The sequence below is a fragment of the Triticum aestivum genome, chromosome 5A (assembly GCF_018294505.1).
Source record: "Triticum aestivum cultivar Chinese Spring chromosome 5A, IWGSC CS RefSeq v2.1, whole genome shotgun sequence".
Classification (NCBI taxonomy): Eukaryota; Viridiplantae; Streptophyta; class Magnoliopsida; order Poales; family Poaceae; genus Triticum; species Triticum aestivum.
Window position 1 is genome coordinate 9,228,736 of NC_057806.1, and position 11,592 is coordinate 9,240,327.

The following is an 11,592-nucleotide window of genomic DNA, read 5'->3' on the forward strand; positions in this document are numbered from 1 at the left end:
GAATCTAGTGAATTTGGTTACATATTGTATGCGCACACAGCTTCATGCAATAATTCTATCGTAATTATCAAGCGGATAAAAGGGAAAAATAATACAACCCTATTTATTTATACTACCATACTACCTTCGTTCCTTTGGAGCAGGTATGATACTATGCAACAACATAATTTCCAAAGAAACAAGTGACCAACTTTGTTCGAAACAATAGCCCTTGAGTTCATCTAAGATCCATAAGAAAAGTAGTCGCATAACTGAAATGAACAACGCACAAAGTTTTGACATCCAAATGCAAAAGGGGTGAGAGGGCAATCATAAAGAAACATAAGTTAAATTTAAAAGATAGCAATCTCATATCAGGATATGACTGTCGAGAGCATTACCGCCAGTTAAAAGTGAACCATGCTTGAAACCTTTACTTTCAAAAACATTGCACCTACATGCAGCAAAAATCCATAAGTCAATGATCAATAAAGCAGTGTCCATGAGCGGGACAAACTAAAAAATGTAAGTGTATAATTAACCATACATCCAAATCATGTAATAACCCGCATTGGTCATTCTTCGGACATTTCTTCTTTCCTGAGTAGACGGAAACATAGAGAACAAAGTAGTTATCATATAAATTCCATAGATGTTGATTTAATTTGGAATGAAAAAAAGGCATATCAAAATTTAATAGCGTGGCAATGAAAATGAGAAGATGGACAGTCTAATATAATGCAATAACTGATACGGAAGAAACATCAATAGCTTAAATTGTATTTCTTGCAATAAAAATTTACTTGCTCGCTTTTTCCTCAATTGAATCCCTAACCTGGACAATACTCTTATTTCTATGTGCCAGAAAAAACGGAATATCAAAGCTAAGTATATAAGAATCCCGGGTGAACAATTGCAACAAAGCACTAACCAGCGATAAATTTTAAGAAAATCCATTAACTGTGCAGGCAGCAGGCGTGTTACAATATAGAGAGATTGGAAAATGTCACCTCCAGTAATGTAGCGCAAAGGAGTGGAACGAAGCATGAATGAGCGGTTGTCTGTTCTTCTCCATGTACATGGATCAGCAGTAGAGGCCAAGTATATACTCCCTCTGCCCAGAATATAAGAATGTTTTTGACACTATGCTAGTGTTAAAAACGTTCTTATATTATGGGATGGAGGGAGTACTTGACTGAACTCCACTCTTCGTGTACAAAGAGCCATGTCGCCTTCTAGCCGCTGCAGCATGGGAGGACGGCTGGGTCGCGTGACCCTCCAGCTGGTGGATCCATGGTGGCTGACCATCGAGCTCGAGGCAGAGAAGCTTAGGGTAGCCGTGGCGAGATCCATGCCAGCCAACCGGGCGAAGAGAAGGTCGTCGGGGAGGGCCACATCGGCAAGGTCCGGTCACCCAACGACCTGCAGAGCAACGGTGATCTCCACGAGCTATAGGTCGACGGCGTGCTCCATGCCCTACGATGGGGTACGGTGACCATGGCGGTGGCCACAAATCCTCATGCTCGCCTCGATCTCCATGACACACCCCGAATGCCGAAGGCAGCAACGACCTCGACGAAATTGTGGCCTCCATCCGGCAGCGGCTCGTGGGTAGGAGGGCAGGCGGCGTCGCCTCGGATGGCGGCGGGGAGCAGCGTTGCTTTTGGATAGGTGGCTTCGCGAGGACAGCCGCGGCCCGCGGGGAAGCGCCCCGATCCAACCCTGCGCGTCGACGAGCACCTCCTCAGCCGCCGCCAAGCCTATCCTTCTCCTCCCTGATTCCCCAAGATGTGCCGCCGCCCCGGTCCTGTTGTTTCCGTATATTGTGCCATTTTTCCTCGTACCTAAACTGATGCGGGCAAGCGGATGGCAGAGTTTTCGTCCGCCCTTTAAAATTGATAAACGCATTTTTAATGAGGATTATTGTTTTCTTTATGGTTAGACCTAAATGAGTGGATTCGATCATGTGGCTCTAATTACTCCGGATTATTATGTGTACACTGAGCGGGGTGCAGTTAGAAAAGAAAATGTTTGCTTGTTTAATACTCCTTTCGTTCCTTGATATAAGGTGTATATATTTTTGAGAAAAAATCCGAAATATAAGGTGTATTGCGTTTCACCACTCGTTTAGATAGTTTTTTTAGGGATTTGATAACATTTCCTTATATAAGGCAAGCTTCTCTATTTTCTCATGTTAACTAGTCAGGTATAATCTCGTCCAAAACTTGTGAAATTTTCCGTCCACATATGTTTTTTAATTTTCATGTCAAAAACTATACACCCTATATTTAGAAACAGAGTAGATAGATATTACCCTAAAAAAGTAGATAGATAGATAAATATAGATATAGAAAAAAGAAAAAAAGAAAAGAAGAAAAGAAGATTCTGGCTCATACGAGACGCGTTGTGTCCTATGTGCCCATACCAGACGCGTTGCGTTGTAGTCTTTCTCCACCGGCAGTCTCTCAATCGTCTTGTGCTGTCATCCCACGCCACCGAACCCTAGATCCGCCGCCGCCCAACCGCAGAAAGTGAGGCCGATGCCGTGGCCCTCGGCTGCCGCCGGACACCAGGAATCGCAGCCGATGTCGTCAGATCCGGGAGAGCGCAGGGGTCTGTTCTCGTGCTTGTTCAGCGAGTGCGACGCTCCCCCCTTGGACAAATCGAATTTGGACGCCGATCTCCTGGAGCTCCTCCTCGACTTGCACGAGGAGGCTTTCGGCCGGCTGCCCGTCCATGACATGCCGGTGGAAGCCGCCGACCAGTTGGCCGTATCCATGCGCGAAGGCGGCCTCTGCCTCGGCCTCCTCGACCCCGTCACCAACATCATCCTCAACACCGTCGCCCTCCTCCCGCGCGACTTCGGGGACATGGCAAAGCCCGACAGGAGGAGGTCCAAGAGGCTGGCCGCCGGCAGGGTGCAACCCAGTGACTACAGCAGCTGGAACACCAGCTGGGTTTTGCCATCCTCCGGCAGGGTTACCTGTGGGCCGTCCACCCGCAGGGCTACATGGTACTCTATTGCTGGGGCGTCCCGCCAGGCTCTCATCAGATTCATGGTTGGCTCCTTCGGATGCCTCAGCGAAGAAAAGGCCACCCGCTACCTCCACTGGGCACGCGCCGATCTCGCCCTCGCAGTCCAGCTGGTCGAGCACGATCTACACGCTGCTGCTGTTTCACCACCCGACCCTGCCTCTGAAAGGACGCAAGCCGCCTTCAAGTACGCCGCAAGCTGTGGGCGGCGGCACCCTGCGCCTGATGACCTGGTGCGGCTCCAGGCGTCGCCCCTGCCCAAACAGTGCCTCCGCGACTCCGCCCCCTTGCTCGAGAAGGGAGGGCGCAAGCTCAGCGTCGATGATGTCATTGCCATCATGGATTTGCTGCGATACCAGGTCGGTGCTCCCTTGGATCTTCAGTTCAGCTTGCGGCCAAGCGGAAGAGAGCTACTTGTCTACTGCCGGGACCTCAAGGCCGATGAAGGGAGACTAGACATTTCCAACACCACAAGCTCCGATGGCTTCAAAATGTTCACCATCAATGTCGAGCGTCATGGAGACCACTTCGCGGCCCTGCGGTCTCCTCACGAGGACAGATCCATGATCTCATCCTGTTTGCAGAAGGTCGTGAAAACCGCCAAAGCACACTTCGGCTCTGCGGTCATGATCTGTTCTGGCGATGCCTGCGAATACACTGGGTCTCTCAGGATGAGGCTCCACGACATGATCCACGGCTTCTATCTCAAAGTCTTCGCCATGCTGCCCTCTATGTGGCTCCACCTCATCCCCCACATCCTATTCGCTGGCCACTGCTATGGCCCCATGGACCCTGTCTCCAACATCATCATCAACTCCATTTGCCACCACATACTGCGCCCGCTCCCATCGTCAGCTGACTACAAAGTAGAGGTGTATGACATCCTCGACACCCTCTCTATGCTTCGTGTGGAGGTCCGTTCCTTGGAAGGCCTCACTGCCCTCGTCCGAGCAAGCTCCGAGTCCCAATGCTCGACGCAGCGGGCGATGGAGCACCTCTCCTGCAAACGCTGTGACCTGTCCCAGGAGACGCACACCTCGCTGCAGTTTACTGACGCAGCCGAAGCCGCTCGACACCCACAACATGCTGAGCTGGGATCATTCTTCGCTTCCCTGGCGCCTGACAGGCTCATTGACCTGCGGCTCTTGCTGGCCACTAGCGCCGATGGCAGGATCTCCTTTGAGTCTCTTGGGGAAATAATATCCACTCTCAAACAAAGTGCACTGCTGTTGGTGGCTCCCGTATCTTCCAATGCGGCTGAACTGTGCAACGAGGCTAAGGAGACTCTGCTACAAAAGAGGTCATGTTATAACGAGATGAAGTTATTCATCCGCGCTGAGCTTGCGCAAGTGCTGAAGAAATATGCCTTTGAGCATCCTCTGGTACATGGCTTTGTTTGTGTCCATTGTTTCTTTCTTGGGTACATACTACATTCTTAACATATCTCTTTCAGGTGCCTCATTTGACCTTTGCTGTTTCTTGTTTTTGGAACCAAAATATGAGCCAAGTGTTATCTGTGGTTTGGTGGCGGCTCCCAGATCCCTAGACAGGCTTTCCTATCATGTTAATTTTGTGGCTGCTTCTGAATCTGATAACCAACTCTTCTTTGCCGAAATAAATGAGTCATTTCCTGACCCGCCAAAACCAAATTTCTGCTGCCCTCTACCCCTGACATCTACTGGTAAGTCCCCACTCCTTCCAGTTAGCATGAGCAGCCATGTAGGTTTGAAACATTAACGAAAGGATTTTTAATTTTATGTTTCATCGAAAAGCCTTTTGATTTCCATTAAGGCCCATTCGTCTTTTCAATCTTACGATGCTTTGTCGTTTCGTCCAATCAAAGAGAGAAACATTAAAATATTCTACTATAGCTTCCATACAGAAGACCTTATATAGGGCACTGCATGCACCGGATTTTCTCTTTTCAGCAGCCTGTTCCTCGCATTTTAATTCTACGCCATTTTTCATATATGAGATTGAGATGATACAACAACTTAACGGCTATGTATACACCCATTTTCGACATGCTTGTGAATCGGCCATGAGAGACCAGTGTTTATTTGGAATAACTAGTTTATGGTCCAAGGTTTTTGAGTCGCCGAGTCAAGCCAAGTCGCCGAGGCTGCGGCTAGTGGCTTGCTGGCTTGAGTCAGCGACTTGGCTTGATTAGTCACCCCAAGTCGCCATGGCACAACAGTACATAGAGCAGCAGAGAACATAGATATACAGCAGCAGCAGAGCACATATACAGCAGAGAAAATATACTACATCTAAGCAGAGCACATATAGAGCCCACCCTGCGCTCTCTTTCATATACTACATCTAAGCAGGGCACATATAGAGCCCACCCTGCGCTCTCTTTCCTTCAGTCCTCCTCCTTCCCCAGTCCCCACATATACATCAGCAGCAAGCCACTCAAGCCAGCAAGCCAGCGAGTCGCGCGACTGATCGCACCAAGTCGCCGGCGAGCCACGCGAGTCGCGCGACTCGCTCCCTGAGTCAAGTCGCCTGCGCGAGCCAGCCACGCGGCGACGACTCGGCGATTAGTCGGCGACTAATAGGCGATTAGTCGGCGACTCAAAAACAGAGTTATGGTCATTCAGATTTTCAGTCAAAAAACTGAGTTTTCCAAGCATGGTTTGCATTGTCCTGTGAATATACCTCAAGAAGGCAACCACGGCACTTGATTTGATTAAATTGTAGAGTCCATTGAGTGTTTTATTTATTTATTTTGGCAAACACAGTCTGAATGAGAAATCATTAATCATGGGGCCGACTGGAACGAATCATGATGTATCAATTATATGAACTGGTATAGACAAACATATGGGCAAAACATCCACTGCAAACATTAGAAACTCTTGCCTGAAAGTATAGTTTCTTTGAATTAGTGAAAGCGTAGTAGATCTTCAGTATGCCCTTCTGCAATGCCACCAACAGGCCATCCATCAGTGCAAGTGCTCAGGCACCAGCAGGGCATTCATAGGTGTCAGGTGCTCAGCCACCAGCTCATTCACAAAGAAATCCAGCTTCTTATTTACCCTATGAACATGCCTCTCTATCACCACCTTCCACTCAACCTTCTCTGGTCACTTTGGTTGTCATATTTTGCATAAACCCTGGGATGTGTCACATTTCACTTCACACCATCGTCTAGATTGTGCACTATGGTCAGGTTCTGGTATTTTACCTACTTGAATCATTGACCCTAGAGTATGTCTGTCTACCTATGCAGCACTTATCACTCAGGATGCAATTGGACATGCCTGCGGCCTGTCCACAATGTTCGGCATTAGCTAATCGCAGGATTAGTATCAGCCGCGTCTGCCTGCTATTGTCCAGCAGACAGATGCAGCTGCTGCTTTTCGTACCACTGATTGTTGTACATGCACTCAGGCTGGTTCACGCCAGCTTTTCATACTGGCTGCTGGTGCTATGCGGACACTGCTGTTGGACGCCCAGACTTAGAAATATGTTGCTAGCTCATGTAAACATGCTGGCTCTTGTACTGAACTAGGGCTTTCAGATAATGTAAACATGCATAGCTTGTACAGGTTAATAGCCAAAGACCAAAGTACATTTTAGCATAATAAGCACATGACACGAGCCTTGTCTTCCTTTTAAAAAGAATATTTTTAGAATTAGATTGATGCATACACTTGTCAACTTCTTCAGACTGTACTTCACCACTTGTTTGCATATATTTTGCTAATCATGTTCATCACACATCTGACAACTAAATAGTACTACTACTCCTGTCTGAATTCCTTGCCTATTAGCTGCAAAAATAAAAGGGAATTTCTTGCCAACTAAGGTTCAGGTTCCTTCCAACAATTCAGAGTAATGGTAATACAAAAGAGTCTCATGCCCCTTCAGGAGTTCTGATTAGCTAAAGTATAGTACCAACTTCAATATTTCAGCATAATAAGCATACATCATAATTCTGATTAGCTAAAGTACAGTACCAACTTCATTGTGGCATCCTCTTTTCTTGACAGATCTTCCTCTCTGCTTCTTGATTCTGCACACAGCAGATCATGTGAAAGTTTTAATCTAAAGTTGTTGTATAAACCATTCCGGTAAAAAGGAAACCATGTATCATGTAAAGTACATAAACTACAGTATATACAAACAACTCTTGCAGTATATAAAACTATCAAGTACACATACGTCTATGTGCATAGTAGTAGGTCTCTTCAGAATTTAGAATGTGACAAGAATAAACACGTACTGTCTCAGGTAGTGTTACTTGTTACAGCCGCAAGAATGCTTCTTTAGTATGAAAATCAGCTTACCCATACCGAGTTTAATATTAGCAGTGCATCGTCGTCATCTTCTGCCCCTGCCGCGTCTGTATTCACATCTGAGAATGTTTGCTACAGAGGCAGTTGTGTAGGAAAAACGTACCGCAGGCAGTTGTGTAATGATGCCCTAACGACCATGCACTCCCCTTCGACTGTGACAAAGAAGAGATGGTGTTTCCTTCGTTGCATTTGCTTGCTTGGTAGAACAGCTGCTAGGTTGTTTGTAGGCATGTGAGACAAAAAGCATTCCTTAAGAAAGTAAATGTCACAATGTGCAGGAATGGAGACTTGCTTATTGTCAACTTATCAAGCAATCTCCGTCGTCAATTTTAGTGGTAGGTATAGGTCTGAAGGATTCAATCAGCAGATTTTAACCAATCCTGGAGGCAACTCAACGCCTCCAAATTGTCGCTCTTCAGCCTGGTTCTATGGTCGCTAATGACCATTCCACCTGAATGCCAACTCAGACGCCACTGTTTATGCAGAAATCTCACAATTTTTGTTGTTGGCAAGCTCATGACTCCACAGTTTCTTTTTTTATGTCCTTTATCATTTTCCATTTTTTGCCCTCATTTTTTCTTTCCTCTCCCATTTATCTTCTATTTTCTTCTGTTCTAGATCTGTGTTGATCCTGTTTGCCCTTTCTTCTTGTAGCTGAATCTCCCGCCTCTTCCTTTTCTTTTCATTCTTCCTCTTTTTCTTGGTCTTGCAGTCCTCGCCTTCCGGCTCTGCATCAACCCCAGCTTGGTCTTTTCAGCAGCGCCATCCAGCTGATGTTGCGGCTCTTCCCTCTTCTTTTTCTTTCCATTATTCTTCTCTTCTGGCTCAGCATGAAGCCATCAATCCCCAGGTGGGTCTTCTCAGTGACTGTGTCCAGCTGCTGCTGCAGTTCTTCCCTCTTTTTCTTTCCATTCTTCCTGTCTTCCTTGGTCTTGAGAGTATCCTGAGAAGAAATCTGAAGCAGAATAACATTGGTTTAGTTTGACTTAGAGCAGAAAAAGAAACATTCATAACTAGGAGAGAACAAATACTAAGATGCAAAATCATGAGACAAGCAGACCTGGCCCTTCTTTATGTGATTGCCACAGTCCTTACCTTCCGCCATACAGCTGCTGCAGCTGCAGCTCTCCCGTATCACTCTGAGCGAATATGAAACATGGTATATACTCAAAAAATAAAGGACCAATTTTAGAGGGGCTGTAGCTGTACTATATGTTCAACTTGACAGTAATGAGCCATCAATCTGAGTGTTTTGCGGCTTATTAACGTAAGAAACCACATGTACAGTCAGTCTATTAAAGTGTGCTGCAGCTTAATACTAATAAGAGAGTGCTCAATATGCAGTCAGTTTATTGAAGTGCGCTGCAGTTTATTAATCTGAGCTAAGGGTGAAACCGTTTGGATTTGGACAGATAATGCCCATACCGTATCCTATTCCACATTTTTCTTTGGATTCAGAAGCGGTGCAGTTACGGAAATGAATATGGAATACGCCGGATAATAGCGGAAACAGACACGGTATGGTTATGGAGCGGCGGCGGACTGGAAGCGGAAAAAAATAATCGGACAAAAACAGCAACAAATGATACATCAAAGCATTAATACAGCTAACAGTTCCATCTAGCCATTCCAAAACAAAACATAAATTTAGTCCTGGTCCTCCGCCGGCCATATATAGCCAATGGCCTACACTTGCTGAATTATCGTTGCACTTGAAGATGATGCCTCACACGCAAGTGATTCCAAAACAAATGGGTTCCATACTTCCATTACAGGCTTAGACTCGAGCTGTATAGTGACATGTGTTGATCGTGTGTAATTGTGTAGCATATCCTATTCCGAATTCGGTTTTGGTATTCGATATCCGGTTCCGTATCCGACCGGATAGGTAAATCCTTGTCCCATATCCTGTAAATCTGGATTCGAAACCGGATTCAGACGGAAATTATCCGATCTTTTTCACCCTTATTCCGTGCCAACAATCTGCAGTTTATTTCCATTCTCAGGTTCTTGGTTGCTAGCTGCAACTGAAGTGCATTAATAAGTTCCAGTCTTCTAAGTAAACTGACAGTAGGAATGGTGGATGTTCTAAGGCCGCAATTACTGACAGTAGGAATTGACAGCCTTCTAAGTTCCAGCCTTCTAGTAGGGATTTTATCCTATTTTTTCTAAGAGAGAGGCTATTTCTTATTTATGTTATCAAAGTACTCTAGTGGCTTCATTGAAGAATCAACACTATTTGGAAAGAACTGAGCACATCACATTGAATCAGAGCATACTGATAGTAAATCACACTAAGCATAGGTGGGAGAGAGGATCAGAGCTGTACCTTCTCATCATCTCTCGTCGGATTCTTGTCCTCCTCCGCCGACTTCTTGTGCTCGTCCACCGCAGCACCGGACATCTTGCTCAACGGGCGGGGACGAGCAGGGAGCAGGGTTGGCGCCGGCGGAGAGCGCATGCGGAGACGAGCGGGACGCCGGCCTGGCTGTGGCGAACGGCGGTGTGCCCTATCGGCTGGCTTGCATTGTTGCTTCGTTGGGATTTCCTCCCGTTAGCAGGCTATGCAGGCCAAGCAGGCTAGGCAGGACAAGTCCGCTTCATTTTTGCGGCTCATTCGCAAGGCTGTTTGGGTGTTTTTTGCGGCGCGGGCGACGTGGGCTCGTGGATGTCTGCGTCCGCCTTCATCCTGACTAATCACTGATGTCCACTTCATGTCTGAATGAGCTCCATCCACCTTTCTTTTATGGTCACTTCAGTTATGTTTTGCATGCACATTCACTGCCTTTTCACTTTTCAGCATTCTGTTCCTTGCATTTTAATGGGTACGCCATTTTCTATATATAAGATGATACATCAACCTAACATAACGGCTATGCATACACCCATTTTCGACATACTTGTGGACCAGCCATCAGGGTAATAGGTTAAGATCAGCGTTCATTTGGAATAATTAGTTTATGGTCATTCAGATACATCAAGAAGGCAACCGTGATACTTAATTTGATTAAACTGAGGATTCCATTGGGTGGTCTTTTATTTTGGCAAACACGATGGCCCTGCAATTGTTTGATTCAGGTTCTTCTCCCCATTCTGGCCCCTTGTCCACCAGCAAGCATCGCCTCCTCTCCCATGTCCGCTCCAGGCATCTCCTCCTCTTGATGTCTTCTGCAGCAGGCTTCTCCTAGCCCACCACATTGGCTCCAGCACACCTCTAGCTGCCCTGTTTGAAATAGAGTAAAAGGCATCATAAGTCTTGAAACTATTGGTGATGTGTCAGTTTAGTCCTATAACTTTGATACTGCAGCTTTGGGTCCTAAAACCATTGGAGGCGTGTCAGTTTAGTCCTATAACTTCAAAACATCTGTTTTTGGTCCCAAACTGTTGGAGGATGTGTCAATTTAGTCCTATAACTTTGAAACTGCAGTTTTGGGTCCCAAAACTATGCAAGTTTGTTCATCCCAGGTCCTGAGCTTGCATGGCCAACGTCCATGGTGCATTTTTTTTAAAAGAGCAGTTTATACGTGTTTACTTCCCCAAGTGTAGTTCATATGCTTCAACGTCGCAGTGTGCACGCCCTCCACTCGTGTGCCCATGAGCTACTAGGCAACCTTGCTAAGAGGTTTTGGCACGGCTGCTTGGGAGATCCCGAGCCGGTCGGCATGGAGGACGACATCCATCTCCATGGGCGCGGCCGCCGGAGAGACACCGAGCCAATCGGGATGGAGGACGACATCCCACCCTCTCTCTCTCTCTCTCTCTCTCTCTCTCTCATGACATTATCCTTGCCCTGATACCCTTGCCATAGAGCTGGTTGTGCATGTTGTCGTTTGGGCACGAGCATGGCCATAGATGGGAAATAGTCACTGCCGCGGGACAGCGCGGAAGTTAACCTGGTGGGTCCATGGGGTCAACGTGGCAACAATTCAAGCATCTCCAAGCGACACGGCGGTGGGTCAATGCTGACATGCAAGCTTAGGACCTGAGATGAACAAACTTACATAGTTTTGGGACCAAAAACTACAGTTTCAAAGTTATAGGACTAAACTGGCACACCTCCAATAGTTTTAGGACCTAAAACTGCAGTTTCGGAGTTATAGGACTAAATTGACACTCCCCCAATAGTTTTAGGACTTGTGATGCATTTTACTCTTTGAAATATCAGTATCTTTCTCCAGATCGACGAGTGCATATTCTTTCGGATTTGCAACCCAGTTTACAGTCCTGCCCTGATTGCACACCTGTTTATCATATGGAATGGTGATGTACAAGTTGA

The 11,592-nt window shown here is 46.4% G+C and overlaps 1 protein-coding gene across 1 annotated transcript in view; it reads left to right on the forward strand.

Annotated features, from left to right (window-relative positions):
- The first annotated feature begins 2,519 nt into the window (after positions 1 to 2,519).
- LOC123101126 (uncharacterized) overlaps positions 2,520 to 11,592 on the forward strand; it is a 13,757-nt gene continuing 4,684 nt past the window's right edge. Inside the window, exons 1-2 of the mRNA XM_044522727.1 lie at positions 2,520 to 4,398; positions 4,505 to 4,693. Coding sequence (XP_044378662.1) covers positions 2,520 to 4,398; positions 4,505 to 4,693 — 2,068 coding nt within the window. The remainder of the gene's footprint in view (positions 4,399 to 4,504; positions 4,694 to 11,592) is intronic.